The sequence below is a fragment of the Catharus ustulatus genome, chromosome 5 (assembly GCF_009819885.2).
Source record: "Catharus ustulatus isolate bCatUst1 chromosome 5, bCatUst1.pri.v2, whole genome shotgun sequence".
NCBI lineage: Eukaryota > Metazoa > Chordata > Aves > Passeriformes > Turdidae > Catharus > Catharus ustulatus.
The window spans coordinates 708,935-733,555 of NC_046225.1; the positions used below are offsets into that span (position 1 = coordinate 708,935).

The 24,621-nt window shown below is 46.1% G+C and overlaps 1 protein-coding gene across 2 annotated transcripts; it reads left to right on the plus strand.

Moving 5' to 3' along the window:
• The first annotated feature begins 1,264 nt into the window (after positions 1-1,264).
• G3BP2 (G3BP stress granule assembly factor 2) lies at positions 1,265-23,371 on the plus strand. Of its 2 annotated transcripts, none has more exons than XM_033060423.2 (12): positions 1,265-1,373; positions 8,316-8,434; positions 9,185-9,266; positions 10,289-10,462; positions 11,353-11,443; positions 12,380-12,482; positions 14,006-14,186; positions 15,132-15,230; positions 18,959-19,061; positions 19,298-19,429; positions 19,613-19,731; positions 20,461-23,371. In XM_033060423.2, exons 2-12 carry the CDS (start codon positions 8,340-8,342, stop codon positions 20,731-20,733), a joined length of 1,452 nt encoding a protein of 483 aa, XP_032916314.1. In that variant the 5' UTR covers positions 1,265-1,373; positions 8,316-8,339; the 3' UTR covers positions 20,734-23,371. The 2 variants fall into 2 exon arrangements, with proteins under 2 accessions (XP_032916314.1, XP_032916315.1); XM_033060424.2 differs by having other exon boundaries at positions 1,266-1,373; positions 19,301-19,429.
• Positions 23,372-24,621: the final 1,250 nt, after the last annotated feature.

The window sequence follows — 24,621 nt, forward strand, 5'->3', positions numbered from 1 at the left end:
GATTTCATTTTCCTTACCAACTAGAGAACAAAATCGAGGATTTCCACCTTGTTGGGCAATAAAGAACCCTTCAGTCAGGTTTGGTCACCAAATAATGGGGTGGTTATAGCAACCACAGCCATGTCAGCAGTTTCCTGATCCACAGGAGGGCACCTCCAGCCTGCCTCAGTGGTGACTGAGCTCCAGTCACCACAAACCCTCAGTTCTGCTGAGCAGTCATGCACACCCAGGCTGTGCATCCCTGACTCTGCCGGTCCCCTCAGCCTGCTAGTGCTGCAAAACCGAGCTGCAGCTCACTCACAGCAGCCCTAGTTTGTAAATGCACAGATCCTCTTTAGCCTCATTGCCACTAGCAGCTAAACAAGCCTGAGAGAAGAAAAGCCCCTTCTCCTAAGCCAAAGGTGTTTAGTTACTCAAAGAATGGGACATGTTCCCCCTTCCCAACAGTGATGATTCAAGGCCCATCCTGGGCCAGCGCAGACCAGAACTCACCTGACGTGTTCAAGTTGGCATAAAGGGATTCTGGTCCTTAGCAAGAAGACAGGAAGCAACTAATACCTGATTCTTCCACAAACCAAACTTTATTTCAGTATTTCCATCCTCACACAACTCCAAGGAGAGCAAGCTGCTTCCAAAAGAGATGCCTGACACACCCCAGCTGTCCTCTTGGAGACACAACATACTCCAAGGGGCGAATTCTGCCACGCTGTAAAGGAGCTATCTGGTGCTTGACCTGCAATCATGGAGAGCTTTTTATTTCAGCGTAACTCAAAAATGTTTCTATTTCATTGAGAAGCTGCAAACTTCTAACTGAGCCAAGGATGGGCGCACAGCTCTCTGCAGACCCCTGTCGTATCCCAACACTGACCGCACCATGGCTCTACAGGCTAGAGACCTCCGTCCAAGGGACCAAACTCGCCCAGCCACTCTACGACGGTGCCTCAATTACCAGGGTAAGGGGCGGGCACAGCCAGGGAAGAAGGGGAGCAGTGAAGGCAGGAGCAAAGAACAAATCCCACCCAGGCTGCGCTCCCGCCTGACGTCACCGCTCGCGCCTGACGTCACCGCGCCAGCCCGCTGCTGATTGGCGGAGAGCGCCGGGGACCGCCCCGCCCTTCCCCTGGCTGCCCCGCCCGTCCTCGCGCTCTGCGCAGGCGCGCGCACGCACGCACGCACGGGAGCCGCGGCCGCCCGCCCTCCCCCGCCCGCCCGGCTGTGACACCGCCGCCGCCGCGCCCCGCTCGCCCTGTGCTGCCCGCGCCGCGGGACGCGCCGCCCGAGGGACACGCTCGCTGCGCCCGGCTCCGTGCAGCTCCCGGCGGCGTGGGCGAAAACGCGCCCCGGCCCCGCGCACCAAGACTTTTGTCCCCTAGGTGAGCGGCGTGGGGGGCGGGGGGCAGGGTAGGCCCCGGCGCGGGCTCTGTTTGTGTGTGTGGGGGGGCGGCTCAACGGTCGCTGAGGGCAGCGGCGGGAAGGGCGCGCGCGGCGCTGAGGGCAGCGGCGGGAGCGGCGCTGAGGCGCCGAGCGGGGCAGCGCCCTGGGTCCCGGCTTTGCCCTTCGCCGCCCGCCCCGGCCGCACGCTCCCGGCTCGGCTCGGTTCGGAGCGGGGGGGGATGGGGGGGGGCGGCTTTTGTTCTTCGTCACCTTGGCGGCTCTTCCGCCTCGCCCCGGGCGGCGCGGGGAGGCCGGGGAAAAGCGCCCCCAAGCCCGCGTTGCTCGGTGCTGGCTGTGCTGTTGGGCCCTGCGGTCTCCGCTTCCCGTCTCACCTCATGGATCGATCCCTGTGCAGGGGCCTCTGGAGGTACGTGGGCTTCGGCCTGGGCTGGGTGCTGCTGAAGCTCCCTTAGCTCCCCATCCTCGGCTCAGCGGGCCCCTCTGCTCTCCCACGAGTCCGTACGGCCGTGGCAGCCTGGCTGTAAGGGCTCTGCAGACCTCACCTTTCTGCGCTTCCCCTTTCCTCAGCCATAACCTGGACCGCTCTGTGTGCGCACGGAGCGATATCGCAGAACCTGTGTGAGCAGCCTGGTTCTGCAGAGCTGGATGCCTCGAGTAAATCTTTTCTGAGCTGTTCTCGTTTGTCATCTGAGTTGAGCTCGTTGGGTTCTCGGGCTTCTGCTTCCCCTCACCTCGGAAGTCGCTGCAGTTCCAATGTGGGTGCCCAGAACCATCTCCACAACAAGTCTTTTAAATTCTTTGGGTAGATGGGTGAGCCTGGGTCTTGAGCTTGGTGCAGGGTACCGCTGCATAAAAGGACTATCACGGGAGAGAACGAGACAATATGAGATTATTGTTTAATTTCAACCAGAAAGTTTTAGTCAATCATGTAGATACTGCGGCCTGTGCTAGTTTGGCAACTCCCGAGCCCTCTGTGTGTTCTTCAGCTCAGTGTGCGAATGATCTGCTTTCATTCAAAAAGAAGTGTAAAGATACCCAAGGTGAATGTAATGTGGCTCTGTTACTGTAGCACTGCAAGAGTACAGGATTTGTCAGCTTGGGTTCTGAGCTGAGAAGTGATTGCTGACAAACTGGTGTTGCTTTACTTCTGGGGTTGATTTATTGGTCAGGGGGCATTCTGTGTCCGTTGTGATTCTGAGTCCTCTAGGAAAGCTTGTCAATCTTAAGGGTTCCTTCTTGTGGGCCCTAATTGCTTGGATGTCAGAATCGTAATCTTTGTTTGCCATTGGAAGTGTTCTTAGAATAGTCTGCTCAGCAGATGCGGGCTTGCTGTGGGACATTCTGACCTGTATCTGATGATTTCTTTATTAGGAGTGTACTATCTTTTGTGTGAAAACTAGCTTAAACTGAGGAGAAAACCAAAGTCCATCATCCACGTAGCTGCTGGTGTCAATCTAAACATTTTTCTTTATGGAACTGAGGAGTCAAATTAGGCATCTATTCTTACCTTCATGATAATTTCAGAGCACTGAAAATACAGTGAGGAACCACTGTAGCTTAAGGCACAGGGTTGTATTTGAGTCTTCTGCTGTAGTAGTTGTGGTGTTGGATGTCACTGCTTTTGAGAGCATTTAACAAATAAAGAACTGTGTTGCAGCTCAAAGAACATGAAAAGATGAACGTGTGACAGTAGCAGATGTATCTGATGAGACACTGGGAGAAGGGCACTGAACCTGGTGATGGATGATGGCACACAGGTGGAGTGGCTCCCCCAGAGCAGGTCACTGGTGTTACTGCAGCTTGGGTGGGTGTTGGCCCTTTGGGACTGCATCAATGGAAGTTCAATTACCCAGAGGATGGTCCTTCCTTGTGGCAGCTGTGTGCACAAAAAGCCCCAACCACAAACCAAAACTAAACCAGCCTCTCAGGAGAGCTTGATTTGAAACAAGTGTGTGCTGTGCCTTCGAGCTGAGCCGGTTGAGAATGTAGCACACAGATGAAGGATATCATAAAATTAAGGGATTCTGGTAGATGGCACACTGTTCCTGGTCCTTACTGCAGATGGAGGGTGCTCTGAGGGCTGACCTTGCAGAGCATGACAGAGAGATGGTGCTGTCACTACTGGAGTCTTGTCTGGGATTTTTTTCCTAGCAGTTTGTGCTACTTTGACTTACACGGGGTACCCCCAGCCTCTGCAGGGCTCTCAGCTGGGATTTTTAGCTTTATTCCAGGTGTGGCTGCTCACACCATGTGTGGCAGTGATGGCATCTCAGCCGTGCTTATGGACTGCAGGGGCAAGCGTGCCCTGTAAGCATTATTTTTAGCTTGTCTACAGTAAGAGACACAGTTTAAATGTGATAGATAATTTGGGTTCAGGAGAAACGTGTCCAAGATTGTGAAGACTGCTCTTCCCTTCTGTTTTCCCTCAGCTCCAGAGATGTGCAGAGTGGCACTGTGTCCCTTGTGGCTTTGCTTAGTGTGCCTGCTGTGTGGGGAACATTCCCAATTTGCAAGAGCATTTTTCTCAAATTTTTCGTTTTAAGTGGCATATTCAAATCTGATTATTAACTTGGACAAGAGTTGCAAACTTGGGGATGTACAAACAAACCATGCTGTTGCAGATTTGTATAAAATGATAACCTGATGTCTGTGTGCCTATAGTTATGGACAAATTGTTCTATGGATGACTTGTTCAGAGGATGACATTTGCTTATCAAAAAAACCTTTATTTGCTTATAGTTTTTTATTAAAACAACTGGTGAGGCCCACAGTTCCCTTGCAAAGCTTAGAAGTTTCTCTGCATGGAGGTCATGCTCAAGTACAGGTTATGATTTCTTCACCTACTGTCACAAATCAGTTCAGCTTTTTTTTCTGGTTTGTTTGTTTATTGATTGTTTGTTTTTTTCCCAAGTAGAATTGATGAAACATCCAGGCAACTTCACTGTTTTTGGTCTGTCTTGAAACAGGATAAAAGTGGCTTTGGAATACCTCTTTGGGTACAACCAAAGACTTTGTGCCAGAGTTTATTGTGTGGATTTGAGGATGTAGGCCATCCTTCTGTAGCTCAGCCTCGGGTGACAGTGCTTTGCCACAGACCAGGAGTCACATTTCTGCTTTCTACAGGGCAAGCAAAGTAATAGTAATAATAATAGTAATAGTAATGAGAATGTCTACATGTATTATAGGGGGGAATAAGCTTTGCTAATGTCAGAGCTGCCTATTGAGCAAAATGCCAGGGAGCATTTCACTACTCATCATGTAGCAGTCTTCACTGCTTGTTCAGAAATAAATTGCTGCTGCCCTGTTGTGCAAACTGATGGATGATGATTTGGGGTTTGCTTTCTCTTTTTTTTCATTCACTTAAAGAAGGGACAAGCAGAGCTTAATAAAGTTTTGTGTACGAAGATGATTGCAGCTGGAATGATTTTACATGCCCACACTTGGCTGTGGCCATGAGAAGTGATGGTAGTTGATTCCCCAGTAGCTGAGCACAGCTGTCTCCGTGTGGGCTGTGCCTCATCCCGTTAGCCCTCAGCACCTTCAGCTTGTGGCAAAGGCTGATTCCTTGCTTTGTTTGACATGGCCATCAGGTGTTTGGTGACTTTCAGTACTATGCCATCGCTCTTTGGAGGAAATTATCTTTTCTGCTTTTGTTTGTTTGCTAATTTTGTTCCTGCAAATAACAAATAATTCCTTTCTGTGCCAATTCTCTCATTGTTTTTGTTGTCTTGGAAAAAATCCTGCCTGTAGGCTGAAGTTACTGTTACAAACTTGACTCACACCCATTGAAGTTGCAAGGAGTATTTCACTGGCACCTGTGTGTGTTCTTTACTTTTGGAATTGGGTTCCTCACCTCTGAGTCTTGTCATGGATAGAAAGAGATTCCATGTTGCATTGTGCCTTTCAGGTTACAAGTGTACTGCAAAATATTTTGTGTGGCTCCTGAGGAAAGCACTGTCAGTCCAGTGTGCCTTCCCAGTAACAGAGGAAGTGGAAGTAGTGGATAAGGTGGACATTAAATCTTGTGGATGAGTTGTTATGTCAGCTGGATGTAGGGAGGAGTGCCTGTGGATGAGCTGCAGCTGCATGGGTGTTCCTGCTACCCTGCCCATGTGGCTTATGGTTTTTGGCCATTGTGCATGGCAGAGGGATTTTTTTAACAGTGCAGTTGCACCTTAAAGAAGGCAGCAGATGAGTGTGTTTGATTTCTGGTGATTGCCCCCTCAGTGCTGAGATCTCAGGCTAACAGCAATATTTTGTTTCTGGCTAGTGTGTAGTGTGTGTAGTGTGTGCCTTGAGCCGTAAGTTCTCATTTCTCAGTGGCTGCCCGGGCTGATCTAAGAATGTGGCTCATTACATTCTGCTCAGAAGGGCACTCGGAGTCTTCTTAGTCTGGTACTCACTGACTCTTGGGTGTGGAAACTCACTGATGGAAGCTGGAAACAGAGTTTTATTGGGGATTGATATCGATGGAGCTTCCCTTGGTGCCTGGCAAACCAGGGAGATAGCAGGAGTTCTTTGTAAATTTGGCCTGTTAAATTGATGATGCTTGTGCCCTGACTTGTGGCTTAAATTTCACTGGTGTCTTTGTCTCCAAACCCCTTGGGCCTGCTGAGGCTTGAGTGCTTGACTTTAGGGAGGTGCTCTTCTAATTGGAGCACGTGGAGATTTTAATATTTTGAAAATATGGTTTCATGGCACCCATGTTGCCAGTGAGGAGTACCTCTGATTTTATTTCACTGTCTTTTCATGACCTGGGAGACCTGAAAAGTTCGTTAAGGCTCTGCTATTCCTATTGAGATCTTTGAAGAAATAATGGAAGGAAGCAGTACTGAGCCAGGTGAAGAATTGTACTGAGATGTCCTCTAAAGTTATGTGATGGGGTCATGTCAGTCAGTGGTGCTGTCGCTTGAAATATGGAAGGAGTGCACAGTGAGGAAATAGGACAGCTTGCAGTGAAGAAAAGATGTGTGGTACAGATCTCCTGCAGTGTAGGAAGAGATTATTATGTCACAGATTATTATGTTTTGTACCCAGAGATGTTTTCAGTGTTCATTGAGGTGTACCAGCAGTTTGTTAACAAGTGTAGTTGGCTTATTGCTGTATTCATAAGAGTGTGTGGTGGCTATCATCTGCTTTTTAACAGTTTTCTTAAAAAATCCTGGTGAGGTTCCATCTTTGTGTGTTCTCCCAGGTGCTCATGGTGAAGATCCTGTCACCAATTTTGTGTTCATCTTCTTGTGAGGCAGGGGAACAAAAAAAAAAAGCATAGTCTCACCTGTAAAAACAGATGTCCTTCTTTTAAGGCTGGTTTCTAAGTAAAATTTCCTAGTGCATGCCATTGCTATAGTGTGAGTTGTGTTGGGAAGATCCTCAAATTGCTCATATTTTGTTTTCTTTCCTTTGCTCCTGCTTTGAGCATGCACAGGGCTCAAATCTTTGATGTCCCTTAGGTTTTTGACATTTGCTGTTTTGTCTCATTAGTAAAATTACTTCCTCTGGAGCTTCCTGTGAGGCCAAACTAATACTGTGTTCCAGAGTTTGGTTGAGTTGTACCAAAGGGTTTGTTTAAAAACCCTCTGTAGGGTTTTGGATAACCCTGTCATAAGTTTGCAGATTTCTTATCTCCAGGTTCAAGGCTTGTGTTCCAGGCTTTGCCTTCTGCCTTACCTGCACGTTTTTGAGACCGTTGTTTCAGGTGTGATTCCTGACTAACTGCGTTTGGGAGCATTTCTTGGTGTTGTCTTGTGGCTTGGATGGCTGGCTTGAGATAATTTTGGTTTTCCCTGAAGTGTAAGCTATTTGAGCTAAGTCTGTGGGCTTTTTCCTTCAGAGTTGCATTATGATGCAGGATCTGACATGTTTGTGGCATTGTTCCTGTGTGTCTTCTGCCTTTATTAGAGGCCCTTCTTAAGCTGAGGTTAATCTGGTTTCACTTTATATGTTTTATGTGCTGTCTGGCTGTAATTGCAAACAGACTTTTGTTTGGCCATTGGTTTAGATTGATGGGTCAAGGTTATTTTGGAAAAAAAAAATTAAAATCTTGTTCTAGGATTATCTCCCGAGTTGGAAACTTGGATTTTTAACTTGGTCTTCTTGGCCTGTTGCCTTGCACACACATTAATTTTTGGAGAGAGAAAGTAGATGAAGCATGTGTGTGAGAACTGGAGGGAATTTCGTGATCGCAGACAGTGGTAGTCTAAAGTGAGCTGGCAAAAGCAACATGCTGGGTGCTGGCAAGCCACTGAGAAGTGTTTTAGGGTACTGAGGATTATTTTGTGACATGGATGATCTGCAGGACAGTATGGAGAGCTAGCCGTGTAGCAGGTTGAAGCAGGTGACCCCAACTTGGATGATTCTGACAAAAGTGAAATGCAGTTAGGTTGGACAGGTAGTACCTGAGACTCAGGTCACCTCTGAGGTTTTCCTTCCCTGTCTTCATGGAATGTGAATCCAGCCCACACGGTTACTTCATATTGGTGCTCCTGTCTTCATCCTACAGGTGTGTCAGTAACCTTTTGATGCAGAGGTACCAGCTGCCTTAAGAAAGTGTATTCCTGTTTGCTTTGCAGGGCTGTTGAACTGGGTTTTGTAAATGTTCATCAGCCAAAGGGATAAATAAATGGTGCATGAGATTTTTAACAGAGTTTTTGTTTGTTTGTTTGTTTCAGGGTGTTTTTTTATTCTTTTCAAAGTACCTGTATCCACTGTTCCCTTTTCATCAAAGTCATGAATAAGTGAAATTTTCTTATTTACTCTAAAGAGATGGGAGTGGCTGTCCTGAACTGATTATTTTTTAGTGAATTAAGGCCCTGTATGCCTAATTGCTTCAATTCTAGTATCACAATGTTTATCCTTTTATGGGGAAGTTGTGACACACAGGGGTGCCTTCAAACTAACATGAATATTTTCAATTGCAGCGTGTGACACTGAGTACCAAAGAAATGGTGATGGAGAAGCCAAGTCCCCTGCTCGTAGGGCGGGAGTTCGTGAGACAGTACTACACTCTGCTAAACAAAGCTCCTGACTTCTTGCACAGGTAACACTTGCACTCACCAGCTGATGATGGTTTTGAACAAAAGTGTGTCCTGTTTGTTGTAAATCAGATGTTCATTTCTGAGTATGGGGGAAATGGACCAGGCTGACTTCTGGGCTGTTGGAAATTTGTTTCATGTTACTGCAAGCTGCCTAGGCTCTAGAACCAAGTCAGATCATGGGGAGGTATGGCAGGTTATCAGGATGTTTCTTCTGTGGAAAAGTGTTCTGCTTCCCAGGGATAAAATGGTAATGTGGACTGATTGCAGAAATATCTGCTGAGGCTGGATGGGTAATCATGAGCAAGATCCCCTAGTGCAGGTGTTACTCTGTGCTGTCCGCTAGAAAGGTGGCACAAGTGTCACTGACAACAGCATCTGTGGAATTTCTCTTAGCTGCCTCTGCAAAGAGGAGTCCAAGAGGTTTTGATCGGGTTTTGTTTAATCCTACTCAGTTCTTGTATGAAATGTTTTGTAGCCACTTGCACTGTCTGCCACCACTGCCCCGTTCTTCTGGTCAGGCTCAGACAGGGAGGACGTTTGTGTTCTCTGGCTGCAGCTTTCTTCTGAGTGATGTTCTCCAGGGAGGGCATCTTATCCTTCCTCTTTATCTTGCTGTTAGTTCCTGCATTCTTGGGGCCTCTTGATTCTGGGAAAATTTGCAAATCATTGAGCTTTAAAACTTTTGGCTAAAATACTTTTTGGATTTGGTTCTATTTTTTCACTTCTGTGACTTCTACATCTCTTGCTTGCAGGTTTTATGGCAGGAATTCTTCTTACGTTCATGGAGGACTGGATGCCAGTGGGAAACCGCAGGAAGCAGTGTACGGCCAAGCTGTGAGTATCAAAATTTGTCCTGTAATCCTCATTAACCTTCAGAATAAATCAAGGCTTTTCCTTTGATTTTCTTACCTGGTGAGTAATGAATTGTGATACTGCTTCCTGTTCAGAGACAGATAGGAATTTGTTAGCTTGAGGGTTTTATTCGCTTATTTCTGCTTTCATTGGCAGTTGTGTTTGATTCTTCAGCTTTGCATCTGGGCTGCAGAAAATACCTTTGGGATGGGAAACAAAATTGAGAGGACCTGATAGATTTGGGCTATAAAGGTATCTTGTTTCAGTTAGAAGTAGTTCCTTGGGAAAGGACTGATCTTTGTGAGTTTCATGAAATTCTTGTGTGAGTGGGTTTTTGTTCAAGTGGAGCATAACAATCTGAAAAAAATGAATGAAGTGAATTGAGGATTGCTTTAGTTGTACGGTGTTACCAGAATGTTCTGTCACCTAGGACATCTGTTCGTGTGGCAGTTACATCTCTGAGTGGTGTGGTTTTTTGTCCAGGGCAGGCTTGGTTTCTTCTCCCTTCACAGGCAGAATGTCATTTGCAACATAAAAATGTTGGCAGTGCAGATATTCCCTGCTCCAGTGATGTTTGGTACTTCAGTGATGTGTAAAGGGTTGGTTTGGGGGTTTTTTGTTTTGGGTCAGATGGTTTTTGTTGTTGGGTAAATTTAGAGGTTTCCTTTATTTTTATAACACAAGCTAAATCCTGTCCCTTTCACAGGCCCTTAAAAAAATTAAAGCCTTAAAATAGGTCATGGATTTTAAAACAGCTGGATAACTTGGATAGTAAGTCGTATGTTGTTTGAGTACTCTGAGAAATGCTTTAATCGCAGTGAAAAACTTCAGAGGAAAAGTGAGCTCAGAAAGACTGTTCTCAGTGAAAGACACTTCTTGGTTCCTGTATTTATCTTGTGGGCCTCAGGGGAGGGCTCTCTTGCGCTTAGTTGAGACTCAGGTCAGTGAAAGCTGTTAAGTGCAGTAGAGAAGTCAGTGCAGCTAAAATGTCTCTGTCTCTGTAGGAGATCCACAAGAAGGTGATGTCGCTGCAGTTCAGTGAGTGCCATACCAAGATCCGTCACGTGGATGCTCACGCCACGCTGAGCGATGGGGTGGTCGTGCAGGTCATGGGAGAGCTCTCAAACAACGGGCAGCCCATGAGGAAGTTCATGCAGACTTTTGTGCTTGCTCCAGAAGTAAGTATGTGCAAGGTTGTGTCAAACTTGAAATAAAGATGGAAAAAAACTGACCTCACCTGTAGCTACAATTTGTCATATTGGGACAAAAAGCAAGATCTGTCTTTAAAACTTGGTCTGGAGGGCATCATTAAATGTGTCACAGTGTGTGAGTGCAGAGAAACTAGTGTATTGGACCCATCCTGAGCTGTTTTGTTTCCTTGGACTTGAAGTGTTGAAGCAGTAATACAAAGAAAATTGAAGCTTGCATTTGGGAGCTGCCAGTGGCACAAATAGCTTTTTTAAATAATAAGGTTCAGATCTGTAGATCAAATCTCTGCTGTAGTTGTGTAGTTTCAAGTCTAATGGCAAACGTGAGTATGGGTTGCACAAGCTTGAGTTTAGCTCTTGGTGAGAGCAAAGCTCTGCACAGATAAAAGGTGTCATGTGTTCTTTCTACTTCTTTCCCCCCACTGTATCATGAACTATTGTGTGGTTGGAGATTAATGTTTTAGGTTCATGTTGAATTTCTTCATTATTTCCCTGCACAGTGCTGTAAGCATGCAGCCACCCTGTGAAAGTTCAGGGGTTTTATTGTAAAGTTTTTGTAATAGGGAAAAATGAAATTCCTCAGTGAAAGTGAGGGGCTGTATGCTTATGTAAATCCTATGAGTGCTGTGACTCAGCAAAACTAGCAGATTTTATTCTGCCTGGAACTTCCATTTTCAGTTGGGCAGAAGCTACTGTTCAGTTGTTTGCTCAGAGAAGAAAATAACTCAGCAGGTAACTTTAGTGACATAGTCCTATTACAAAATATCAGTGTGTACCCCAAAACTCAGGTCTGTAGTCCATCCTTTCATTGCTTGCTGATACTCGATGTGTGCTAAACACTGCATGTTCCTCTTTTACAGGGATCTGTTCCAAACAAGTTCTATGTCCATAATGATATCTTCAGATACGAAGATGAAGTATTTGGGGATTCAGAGGGAGAACTTGATGAAGGTGAGAAGGACTGCATGCCTAGGGTTTGTGTCATCCTTGTTCCTCTCTCCTGTGTGCAGAGCTGCCAGAAATGTCTTGTGGAGATGTTGGGGTGCAAACTGTGTTGCCTTCTCGTGGGGCACCGAGCTGTTGTTACTGAAGCTCTGCTGGTTCAAAACGTTCTGGAGAATGAAGGTCCTGTAGTAGTAGTATTGTGCTCCCAGAAGGGCTGAACCAGCTCACAGAGGGTGAGGCTTGACAGAGAATGGAAGCAGTGAACAACAGGACTTCTGCTGCCAGAGCTGCAGCAGGCACACTTGTGTTCTGTGAGCACTCAGATTTGTGGCAATTTGAAGAAAAAGTCTCACTGGTTTTCAAATACGACACATAGTTCACTTTCACATCATCATCACACTCAGTGATTCATTGCTGCTCAAGGACTGAATTGGACACGAGTTGGGCTTTTTCCCCTCTGTTCAATGAGGCAGGGCAAATCAGAGTGTAGCCAGAACCGATGTGCATGTGTTCACTGGGTGGTTTCTGGAATTTGTTCATCTCAGTTATGTGGAACAGAGCATTTTAGGCAGTCATTCTTGTATTTGAGGTTCATCTTAGTCTGAGGCACTGAGATTTATGAGGTAATAGTGCAATCTTTCTCTTTCACTGCCACCATATAAAAAAAACTGCTGCTTTAAAAGATCCTCAAAACCTCCTCCCAGAACTTCCTAGCAGTAATATGTCTCTGGCTTCCTCTTTCTGTGAAAATCATAAACAACCAAACCTCTTCCCTGAGAAGCAGACTCTTCCAGCTTTTTTTGCAGCTAATTTTACCATGCTTTGTTGGTGAAACTTTATTGTGATTGATACTAATTTAATATGCTTTCATTTTAACTGTGACTTGTGCACACTTGTGGAGGTCTATAATAGATGACAAGCTTTTTTTTGTGTGTGTGTCAGAGTCTGAGGAAGAGGTGGAAGAAGAGCAGGAGGAAAGACAACCATCACCTGAACCCGTGCAAGAGAATGCAAGCAGTACTTACTATGAGAACCATCCTGTAACGTAAGAAGTCCTTTTTATTATATGAAGTTGCTTTTTTAATAAAAACAACAGACAGCATTGCTTTGGCCTTAGGTTCTGGCTGTGATTTAACAGGTAGTTTAGGAAAATGCTCGTAGTTCAATAGGGATCTGTGTGAAGCTAACATTACATTATTTTGAGACATTGCTTTTCTATTGAAGAGAGGAAATGGGATATTTTTTAATAGTGTCTCTCTTCACTTCTGGTCTCAAAAGTGAGATGAAAAGGGAGCAATGTACACGTGCACACTTAACGGAGTGTTTGTAATTGAGGCTTTGAGCACTATGTCTGATATGGTGTGACATGTCCCAGGTGCATTAACAGAAGGGTGGTTGAGCACAGAATAGTTCGTGTTGGAAGGGACCTCGTGAAAGTCATCTGGTCCCACCCCTGGCACTGAGCAGGGACATCTTGATATGCTGCTCACATTTACATCACTTGGAACTGAGAGAAGGTGTACTTTTTGAGAGACTGCTCTACAGCTGCATTGGAACAGTAGGTCTCTGTCCTGAGTGTCTGCAAATCTCAGCAAGGTTAAAGGAAAAAGATACTTGTGATTTTGTAAGAAAAATACAAGAAACAACCAAATAACACCCACAAACACAAACAGCACCAAACCTTGTGCTTTTTTTGAAACCTAACAATAGCATAATGAGGGCCAGAACTGACTTTCTGGTTCTCCTGTGAAAAGAACCATGTATGACATCACTAGACAATACCTGCTGAGTGCATCAGGGCTAATTCTAAACACAAGTCACTAAATGATTCTCATAAGGAATCTGATGGAAAAGTAGGATCTGCTGGAATTCTGGCAGTGGCCTGCTCAAGATAATGCAGAAAGTTTTGGATGCCTGGAAGCATGAAGTCAGGTCTTGCTTTAGGGTTACTGTGTCATTTGCAAAGAGGCTGTAAAGGCATTGTTCATCACAGAATCCCTTGGGCAGGTGGCAGCCTGTGGCAGGAGCTGTACAGACTGGAGGTAAGGTAGGATTTGGGGGTGGCTGAAGGGAGAAGATACTCAGATCCCTTACCTTTCAGCACACAGAGCAGAGAAGTTGCATGTGATTCTCTGTAAGTGGGACTCAGAGCTGCTTTGTTAAGGAAGCTGTGTAGCATTTTGGTAAAGAAACAGTAAGTTTCATTCCAGAATTGGCTTTGTGTATGTGTGTAGCTTAATTGTCTGTTGGTCCTCACTGTGTTTGTATTCTTTTAGAAGCAGCAGTTGTTGAGTTGAGCACCTCTTCTCCAGGGTTAAAAGGCTGTGTGATTGTCTGCAGAGAGCTGTAGAACATGTCTTTGCTTCAGCAGAAGTAAAATCTGGTTTTGTAGCCAGCACAGGAGTGCAGCTTCACTTCTCTCTGTATTGTATAGGTACAAACCACACTGTAGCAAATGGAGACACAGCAATCTTTTTCATAGCAGAGCTGTTGCCATAGCACAGCTTACAAAATGTGATAAAGTGCAAAGCAATTGGTAAGCTCATAAAATGCATTTGACTATTGTAGCAATGGGATAGAGGAGGCACTGGAAGAATCTTCTCATGAACCTGAGCCAGAATTGGAATCTGAAACAAAAGCTGAGGAGCTGAAAGCTGAAGTAGAAGAAAAGACCCTTGAGGAGTTAGAAGAGAAATCTCCATCCCCACCTCCTGTAGAACCTGTTTCTCTACCGCAAGAACCACCAAAGGTTAGTTGCCAGTCATATCTGTGCTACTAAGTGCAGATGGAAACCAGATTGGCCTTTATACTTTGCCTTTTTGGGTGGCTAAACTGGTACCTTCTGTAGTGTCAATGCTGTATGAACAACTAGGCTTGACCTTTGAACTTGTAAAAATGCAAAGTTTCACTAGCAAAGGAAAAAATGTTATTTTTAAATACTGCTCATCACCTATTGTAAATTTTAAGCTCTTCTTGTAAAGTGTGTGTGTAGGTATATGCATGTGTAGACATTTTTAATGTGCAGTTAACAAAACACCTGTAGCTACCACTACCAAAAATCTCATACAGTGGGAACCGCTGCTCTTTCCTTGAAAAGAAATGGAACACACTGATGCTTGCAGAATTGCTGCAGCATAGGCTCAAAATCAGTGTGGGGGCACTGACTGTCTCCTTAGAGGCAGGATGCCTAATCTATAAACCAGAGTGCACACTGTGCATCCTCTGGTGTGGTTACACCTGCGGGCTCGCCGAGTGCTGGGAGCAGCCAGGGAGAGCTGGAGCGAGGTCATTTTCCAGCTCCAGTGCATCTCCCGTATTTTTTTCCCAATCCTTTTTCTCTTCTCCATTTTTGATCATAACTTCAGGCATCTGCTTCCTTTCTTGGTGCAAAAGACACTTGGCACTACAGGGTTTTCAGTCCTAGGTTTGGTTACATCATGGAGAGCAGTGATCTGGGAATGCTGGGGGCACTGGGCTCGCTGGAGTAGCGGCAGTGGGCACGCTCGTTCCATGCCGCTGGAATCCATGGACAGCTGGAACTGCAAACCTGGTGTACCTCCACTGTAATGCTTGCACAGCCAGTATTTAATAGTCAGATATGAAGCAAAAGTGTGTTTTTAGGAGACGAGTTTCCCTGTAGGAATGTCAGTGGTTTGCCATGATTAGTAGCCTAGGTTTGTTGCATTTCCTGCAGGCTTTCTCTTGGGCTTCAGTGACCAGTAAAAACCTGCCTCCTAGTGGTACTGTTTCTTCCTCTGGAATTCCACCCCATGTTAAAGCACCAGTCTCACAGGTAACCCATCTGTGAACACCTTGGATTGTCTCATTACTTCTGCAAACTGCTTCAGTTTTATAAATTAACAGATCAACTTGTTGGACTTAAATTGCACCAATTAATTGTGTCTTGAATGTTAACGCACTCACCTCCCTGTTGCAAGTAAAGGCACGAACGTGTAACTGGTGTGACTTTGGGTGATGGTAATGTTAAAATCTGTTCTTGTGGAAACAGGAAATCACTCTTGGTTTTTTTACCTAACTTAATGGCATATGGTTTGGTTTAAAGGGGAAACACCAATTCCCCAGAAGATGTCACTTTTCTGAAGTGTGCTTGAAAGCAGCATTGGTGGAAGTGGCCCAGCAGTAAAAAGAGTGCACCATTTCTGAGGTGCAAGATTTCCTTGTAAGGCTAACATCCACAGGACTATTCTGGATTTCATTATCCATGGATAATTAGCTTGTCACAGAACCCTGTACCAACTTATGACTGTGTGAGGAATGGAAGGATTCACATTTCCTTACCAGGACAATGCTATCTTCCCATTCCTAGGTTGATTGGGTGAGGAGGGAAAAGAGGAGAGCAAGTTTGACCTGGTGACAGCTCATGTCCTGCTCATGCCAAGGTGGTGTGAGACATTCTGAGGCTCTCAATTCAGCTTCCTCCACCTGTATAAAAGTGCTCAAACCAGAAAATAAGTCCTTTACCCCCATGCATTGACAGGCTGTGCAGAGCGCTCTATCTTGAGCTGCTCCTACTTCAGAAAGGCTGCAGTTTTCAGTAGAACGGCTGGGTTGGTGCAGCTCTTGTTGTTGTCCTGGTTTCTTCTCAATTCTGTGGTAACAGAGAGATCCCTGTGTAGGACTAGCCTTCAGCCAAATGCATGTTAAAAAAGAAACAGGGAAGAAAAAGAGAAAAGTTGCAAGTAAACTAACCAAACAAACCCCAACACCTTACATGGTGTTGCTTCTGGTCTGCTGGGACTATCATGGGCATCAAATAAAGGCTGTGTTGGGAACGCTGTCTTGATCAGCTTAAACCGGGCTTTTAACACTTAGGTGGTATTTAACCTGTAAAAACTGGATTTTCTTGTGCAGTATGGATTTTCATTACACAAAACCAAAATTGGTTTTTATTTATTTGCCACAGAGAGGGTCGATGGTTGTGGTGTGGCTGCAAAAATAATTTTAAATTATTTGCCCAAGAGAGCAGGTGGTAGCTTGGAGATGTCCCCTTAAACTCTTCTGTGTTGCCTCTGTTGCTTGTTGTGCTTTGTGCCTTTTGATTTCTCTTGCTCTGACTTTGTTTTAAGTCATGGTGTGTGGAAGTTTCTGAACAATACTGACAGGGCAGGAATTTCAACTCTCATCTCTTCTGTAGCCAGAATTAGTCAGTTCTGAGCTCCTTTTCTTGAACATATTTTAGGTAAGGTGCGAAGAAATCTGGTAGAAAAGGCACCTGACCAAGGAGCTGCAAATCAGTAGCAGGTTTTTCCTGTTCTCGTGCATCCATTGGTGCCAGACACTGTACATGCAAACGAGGACAGAGATGCCCTGGTGGATGGGTGGCTCCTTTGAGATGCTGTTCTAGCTGGTGTCAGTGATGTTATAAAGAAATAACTGCCCTGCTCATTCTTTTCTCTGCATCACTCCAATTCCCCCTGACTTCTATCAGGGTAAAAATACAGCCCCAGTAGTGTTAGCTCCTCTGAGGTCTGCACACCTACTGTTCTGGATGTAAAAGGGTTCAGGGCTGTTTCCTTACAGCTGTGCAGTGAAACAGGTCAGCATTTCTTGCTCTTTTTCTAACTGTAGATAATTAGAAATCAACCTCCTACATCAATAAACTGTGACTTTTCCTTATAGCATTTGCAGTTTTTGTCTGTTACTGCACTGTTTGTCATAGGGCTGCAGAGGGGCAGGGGTAGGCAGGGCACGATTCTTGTCTGTCAGGGTGAGTCCCTTTCCCTCCCCACGTGAGCTCCTGAAGAGAAGAGACAATGCCACCTTTTCCTCAACGCTTGTTAAAGCTCTGCCAGGCTGAGGTTTGTGGCATCCTTCGTTCCTGTGGTAATTTGGGTCTCTTGAACTCCTTAGTCAGTGTCCTCCCAATCGTCTCTATGTCTGCTGGGACGTGCTGGAAGGTGGGAGTTGCAGTGAGCTGCTGCTAGGGTTGTAAATGGCAGCCCTGATCCGGAGTCTTGTGGTGCTGCCTATCATGGCAGCGTTTAAGGGAGCACAGGTCTGTACAAGGGCTTTCCTCTTGAGGCAGACTTTTCCTGTGAAAAAGATGGTACCCCTTAGAAAACAACCAGGAATACCAGCTGTTTGTGTGCTGGGTGAGAAGTTCAGCAAAGCACAGAGCGGGCAGGTACAGGGTCACTGGGTTACTTGGGATATAACAGCAGCACATCAGTGACTTAGCAGGCTGGGGCTGACAGAGGAGGGAGTTTAGGCCTTATAGCCATGAGTATCTAAGAAATGGGGGTCTGAAGGTATCAAGTTTTGCTTTTGAGGTGTAGTTTCTGATGTGCTCAAGATGGGTGAGTGAAAGATGGCAGAGGAGCTCCAGTGACTCAGGAAATACAACAGAACAGGATTTAACAGGGAGGCTGATTTTTCAAGCTTGTTCTCAGGACTGAAAAAGTGACCCTGGAAGTGTTGTAGGGACAGACTAATGCCTAGCTGCACAGAGCACGAGTGATAGGAGGGCTCACATGTTCGTTGGGTGTGTAACACTTGCATGTTGCGTGTAACATCCAGTCTTTTTTCCCTGGACAGTACTCTGTCTGGGATTGCCAGATCTCCTGAGCTCTTAAAGGAAAACAAGAGAGATGTTTCATATAAACTGCTTCTCCCCAGCAGTCTGGGCCTACAGCTGTTCACCTTGTGTTTTATCTTACTTGCAGCCTCCTTGTGTATTTTTGTGCTCCTAAGGATAATTTTGTTTTTCTAAGACAAGAACCCAGCACACCAGCAGCTGCTTAAATGTTGTACAGAAATGGCATTTAAAAAATCATTGGGAATCACTTCAGTGACCAGCAGTCTGCAGAGAAACATTTTTATTGTTCTATCTCTCATAGAGCAAATTTTCTGCCTGCAGTAAATTGGAATGAGTGTTCTAGTACCTGAATATGAAGCTTTGAGCATCATGGTCTTGACAGGAGGAAAGTTGAAGTGTGTGCTAAGAGGTAGTCTGTAGAAACTCAATTCCGGAAATACTACACTTCCAAGGGCTTTCAGTCTCCTCTTTCTTTTTGTTAGCTTTCATGTAGTTGTTTGGCACTGGAGGAAAGTAATTCCTCAGGGACTTGTGATTTACCCATCTCTTTGTGTTCTTCTGGGACTGCCTCCTAACCCATAAAGTTTGAGCTTGGCCTGAGGAAGCTTTATGCGCTCTAGGATTTAAGTCAGGCTGAGGGATTTGTGAATAATTGAATGCCTGGTCAAACATGGAAAATTTGCCTTAGCTGTGTTTTAGGGAGATGCTCCGATTGAGAGATGTTTGCTTTGCACCTTTTAACAGTGATAAATGAACACTGCAGTCCTGGATTGGTACAGAGGAATTTAGACAGGTGAAAAAACCACTCCCAAACACATTGACATCAACATCTATCTTCCAGAGTTTGTTTTGTGCATGCTACTTACCCGTGTCTTGTGCTGTGGGGGTTTTTGTTGTGGTGAGTTTGGGGGTTTGGGTTGCTTTTACCAGACCAGTGTTCAATAACTCCTGCTCTCCTCTTTTAGCCAAGAGTGGAAACTAAACCTGAAGCTCAGTCTCAGCCTCCTCGCGTTCGTGAGCAGCGTCCCAGGGAAAGACCGGGATTTCCGCCACGAGGACCTCGGCCAGGTAATGTGGATGAGCTTGTGTCTGCTTGGAGGGGTTAATGAGAGGAGTCTGCTGAGTCTGGTCTGTACCTGTGTCGTGTTTGGCTGGTCCTGAACTGCCTCTGCCACTGCCTTCAACTGCAAATGAGGGAATCTGATTTGGAGTGAATATACTTGTTGCTCCCCCTAGATGTGTTCATCCAGATTTGCACAGGTTTTTTAACCTCAGTGCTTCAGCCTTCCTCTCTGTGTTGACAGTAGGAAGGGGAGACATGGAGCAGAATGAGTCGGATAATCGCCGCATCATTCGCTATCCAGACAGCCACCAGCTCTTTGTTGGGAACTTGCCACACGACATTGATGAGAGTGAACTGAAAGAGTTCTTCATGAGTAAGTAGAGATTGCAGCTGCAGGGACTGAGATGGGAAACCGTGTTAGAAAGTCACATAACACTGATTTGGACTGCATGGGTAAGCTTTTACACAGTACCACACTACAGGTGTCTGGAATGAGCGGAGGGTGGAACTGGCACTGCAGGTTTCCACAGAGTGTCTCTTCCTTGTGTTTCTCCAGGCTTTGGAAACGTGGTAGAACTTCGCATCAATACTAAGGGAGTGGGAGGAAAGCTGCCTAATTTTGGTTTTGTGGTATTTGACGATTCTGAGCCGGTCCAGCGAATTCTAGTTGCAAAAGTAAGTATTGGCATGGGGTACTGAGTGTCCCTTTCCAGGGATGGACCAAAAATCCTGAACCACAAGTATTGAGGGCCATCCTGGTTTGCATTGCCATGGGCTCTGGCATTCAAAAAACAGCTGAAAGAAAAACAGTTCTGGCATACCTGTTCTGTCAGGAGTGCTGTGTAGCTTCAGAAGCTGTGCCAGCATTCTTCAAACTGCATCATGTGGAATTTGTGGTTTTTACCTCTACACAAACATTCCACTCAGAACTTACTTTTTGAGATCCTTTAGCTGAATGTGGAACAGGTAACTTTTCAAGGGGCATCACATGCATCTCTGAGTTCTGTACCCTGTGGTTGAGAGGGGGGAGCAGGGTTATTTGCAGTTTTGCTTTGAGGAACCGGAGGGGAGTAAGCAGCAGTTTTCATTTCTGCGATGTGGGAGTGTAGAGCAATTCTTCAGGAACTTCAGCCCTGAAGTGAAAAGACCAAAGCTGGCAGTGAAGAGGTTAAAGACAATGCTGCTTTTGCTTGGGATAAACACTTTAATTCCTCGCCTGCCCAAGTGAATGTAAAAATGGTGTTCTGTAGGGCTGCAGGGAGCCCTTGGCAGGTCACGTTTGTCTTGGGCACGCTGGTGGAGGAAGGCTGGGGCGCACAGCCAGCAGAGTTCTCGTGTGCCGCGTGTGGGCCGCCCTGTGTGCCGCGGTGACTAACGCGTGCCCTGACTCCTTTTCCCCATAAGCCCATAATGTTCCGCGGGGAGGTGCGCCTGAACGTGGAGGAGAAAAAAACACGGGCCGCCCGTGAGCGGGAGACGCGCGGCGGCGGCGACGAGCGCAGGGATATTCGCCGCAACGAGAGAGGCCCGGGCGGGCCCCGCGGCATCGTGGGCGGTGGCATGATGCGCGAGCGGGACGGGAGAGGACCTCCCCCTCGGGGCGGCATGGCACAGAAACTGGGCTCTGGACGAGGCACCGGGCAGATGGAAGGCCGCTTCACTGGACAGCGTCGCTGAAACCTCCACTGTGGGCAGACAGTCTTGGCAGTGGTACATAATCCATCGTGTTTGCATTCTTGTTAATTTTTTTTTTAGCTTTGGAATGTGACACAGCCCTTCTGATCGTTTCTTTGATGTGAAAACATCCTTTGGTTTCCAGTTTAAATTGAGGTGGACATTTTTTCCCCAGTTTCACAACAGGAGTCACACTCTTAATTTATAAATGTATACTTGGAGAATTAAGGACTAAAAATAAAGAAAAAAAGAAAAAGAAACAAAACAAAAGACCAGTTAACTATCTGCAACAGAAGCTGAACTAAAGGACATGCCCAGTAGAATTCAGGTCCTTTCAGTCAAAAACCCTCTGCTGCACATTTGGTGTAAGTGTTACCGTTTCTGCCTACTACTGTTGGAAACACAAATAGTGCAATTTGTGCAATTGGAGAAGCTTGCCTTTTTTTTTTTCCTTCTTAGAACACTTGGCTCCAAACAAACTCGTGTTTACGCACTCATCTGAATGCACTAATGGGTCCTCTGAACTCATTTATACTGACAGCTGCAGGAGGCATCGGAGGGAAAACCTTCATCCTCTTACTCAGACAGAATAGCTTGGGGAACGATGCGGGCATCTGCTCTGCTTGCTGTGACCAACCTCTGTTCACACACAGACCTTAATAAGACTACACCTTTGTTCCAGAAGGAATCCAGTTAGCTGTAACCAGAACCCAGAGTTTCCAAGTCGTAGCCCTGAGTACGCAACAGGTTTGATAGCTCACGTCAGATTTTTTCTATCTGCCCCTCTTCAGTGCAGGGATGGCTGCTCAACACACTCCTCCTTCCCCTTCCCCCTTCGAGAAGCGTTGTACAGTGAAACTTGTCTTGACTGTATTTGAGTTCTCTGGTAATGTAATAAGCATGATGGTGCCTTCTATGAATACATCATTCCAGTCTTGCTGGTGATTTTGTACAGTATAGTGTATGAAGTACTGTGCTGCAAAGCCAAGCGGCTGCAAAGCATTTAAAGGAAATAATTGGAAAATTGTATTAAAAAAATTGCAGTATCTTTCAATGAGTAAACGTTGCTAAAATGATCATCCACCTTGCTCTTCAATTAACAAGTTCGCCTGGTTTTTTTGCAGTGGGGGGGAAGGGAGGATGAAGGCATCCAAGTAGTCTCCAGGTTGTCTCTTTTCTTTAATCAGTGTCAGAGTTAAAGAAAGTGGAGTTCTGATCTCCCTTGGACCTGAATTTCAGAAGTCAGTCCAGAATGGTGGGCGCTTCTGGCCAGCTCATAATGGGTAGACCTAAGCATCCTTTGTGAAGGTGAGCTCATCAAACGGGGATACTGCAATTTTCAGAGAACTAAACAGCAGCTCTTAAGTTCTTGCATTTTCCAGTTGCACTTTTTGAAAAACTTGTACTCATTTTGCACATAACTCTCAGCTGAAGTTGGCGCTGGTGTGGCCCTGGCCCGGCGGATGGAAAGGAGACATCCTCTTGTGCAGTTGGACTGGTGGGCTCTCCTGGAGAGGTGTGCCCTGGATGATGTCCCGGAGCACGTTCCCATGAAGCGCCGCCGCAGCAGGCGGGCCCGGGCCTGGCTCCGGGCTCGGGAGCACAGGGGTGTTTGCGCGGGCGTCCGTGCACAAGTGCCACTGCCTGCAGCTGCTTCTGAGCATGGAAGACTTCAAAGTAAAGAAGGGCAATTTCAGGCAAAAGCAGGGAGGGCATCCTGGCAGTCTGTCTCTGGATTATGCAATCATTTGCTGGTTTTGAGTAACGTGGAAGACTTTGCACACCTTTCTGATACTTGCTAGGCAAGGGGAAGTGGCATCTGTCTGTTCTCTCCCAGACTTGAGGTCTTCTGTATTCCATGGTAAGTCTTGCACTATTTTCATACGCTTTTTTTTCTGGGACACATTTCTACCAATTGGCATTTTCATATTTCAGTTTTTTTGTTGAAGGTCTTGCAATTTCAGCTGTTACCTGGAAATCTGTAGTACTTGAACTGCTTGCCACACAACTCCGCTCCTTAGGTTTGAAGCCCTCGGACAAATTGCTGTCACCAGTTAGCAGTTTGCCACCAGTGTGGTTTGTGTAGCCTGGAGGTTTTTTTTTTTTTTTCCTTCTGTAGTGCTGTGGTGTTTTGCTGCCACCTAATTCGTTTGTATGGCAAATGGCACTGGAAATAATCAACAACAAAAACGGAGTAGTAAAAATAGCTCCTGAGCCATTCTGCTTTTTGGCTTGCTTCTTGTTTAAGTGACACAAACCCTTGGAACATCATCCAGAGAAGTTTACATGGTGATAGCTCACCTGCTGTACTGTGGACTCTTACGTGTTCTTGACCCTCTGAATAGTAAATGTACCTCTTAGAGCAAAGGAAGGGATTCACTGACCATTACTGTTAGTCGCTGATTTGTGAACAGTGGGAGTATTTTGTCATTACGGTTCTACTTCAACAAACTTGGCTGACCATCTTGACTTTAGTAGGTATTCGAGACAGTGGATTACCATCTTTATTGCTGTAACTTGTCAAGCATTATATGCTAGTAGATTCTAGTTTAATTGTTGCAGGTGGAAAGTATTTTTACTTTTAAGTTTCCATTCTGAATGTGTTTTGACTAAACATACCAATAAACTACTGATGTCTGCAGCATTTATCCATGTCCCTAATTCTCTTGCATGCAGGTGGCTGTAGAGCCCTGGCACCCTGGCTCACAGAAAGATTGTAAGAACATCCTTGCTGACCTGGCCGGTGACAGTGGCAAGCTGCAGCAGCACAGCATTCTGTGCTTTCAAGGGTTTGTCTCTCTCACCTTGGGGTGAGGGTGGCCCAGGGAGGACGTCAGCTCCTCTCAGACGGGTCCCAGCTGGGATTCCTCCTCACCCTGCCAGGCTGCAGCACCTGGCTGCAAATGGTTAGTGCAGTGGTGCTGGGAGGAATGAGAGCTGAGCTGTCTTAGAAAAAAAAACAGATTGGAGTTGCTTACTCTTCATGTTCGTGTCATTGATTATTGATGGTGCAGAAGTGATTGCCCCTGACTTTGTGTTTTTTTTACTTCTTGTGTTTGTTGGCCGTCACCCAAAAAGGTTGGTAAGAGGGTCATGCTTGCACTGCTCATAGATAAGGTGTGGCCAAATCATGAAATCTCTGAAGGTCCTGTTGGTTGCTGTTGGCTGTGTCTTGTTGAGGGCATGTCTTGGCTGTAATAGTTCCTGATTTTTATCAGGCAGTTAGGAAGTGACTGAAAAGTAATACAGTTGTGAGAGTTGGAATACTGGAATGAAAAAACTGGATCCTGTACAAGTCCCAAAGCCAGAGTCTCCAAAAACTCCTCAGGGGAGCACCCTCCACAGCTACAAGATCTGCTGATCTCGAAGGATCTCCAAAGAAACACGATTCCCTCTGCCACCGCTGGGGGCCTGCGGCGTTCAGCCCTTGTGCCTTGAGCTGTGAGGTAAATTGTGCTGGTTCCTGTTACCTGGGGCTGAGGGGAAGGGCAGGACATAATGGCACCTGAAACTCCGCAGGGTCAGCCAGGACCTGGCTTTACTTGTGCCATGAAGGCTTGTGTCTCTCCCATTGCTCAGGAGCACCTTCTGTGAGCACTGGAGCTGGCAGGAGGGCTGCTAGGGGAGGTGAAAGGGGGAATGCCAGAGCAGCTGGGGGTGTCACAGAACAGCGACCTGCTCCCTGCTGCCCGTTCCCCTGGCACTGCCCACGCTCTGGGACCTTTACAGAGCCCAGTGGTTTTACAGGAGCCTTTGCAGTGCAGCCATGGCTGGGGTTTTCCATGTCATGTGGAGAAGTAAAGCTTGGAATGGTGAGTTACTGGGCATGGTAGAAGAGAGCAGGCTGCTGATAATCCTTGGGAAAGGCACTGATGTCTGCTTAAAGCTTGG

What these genes read in the sequence shown, in the direction of transcription:
- G3BP2 (XM_033060423.2), top strand. Translation starts at nt 8,340, where the DNA reads ATGGTGATGGAGAAGCCAAGTCCCCTGCTCGTAGGGCGGGAGTTCGTG. An exon ending in CTTTTGTGCTTGCTCCAGAA is followed by an intron (nt 10,463 to 11,352) that starts GTAAGTATGTGC and finishes CCTCTTTTACAG; the next exon opens with GGATCTGTTCCAAACAAGTT. An exon ending in AGCGAATTCTAGTTGCAAAA is followed by an intron (nt 19,732 to 20,460) that starts GTAAGTATTGGC and finishes TTTCCCCATAAG; the next exon opens with CCCATAATGTTCCGCGGGGA.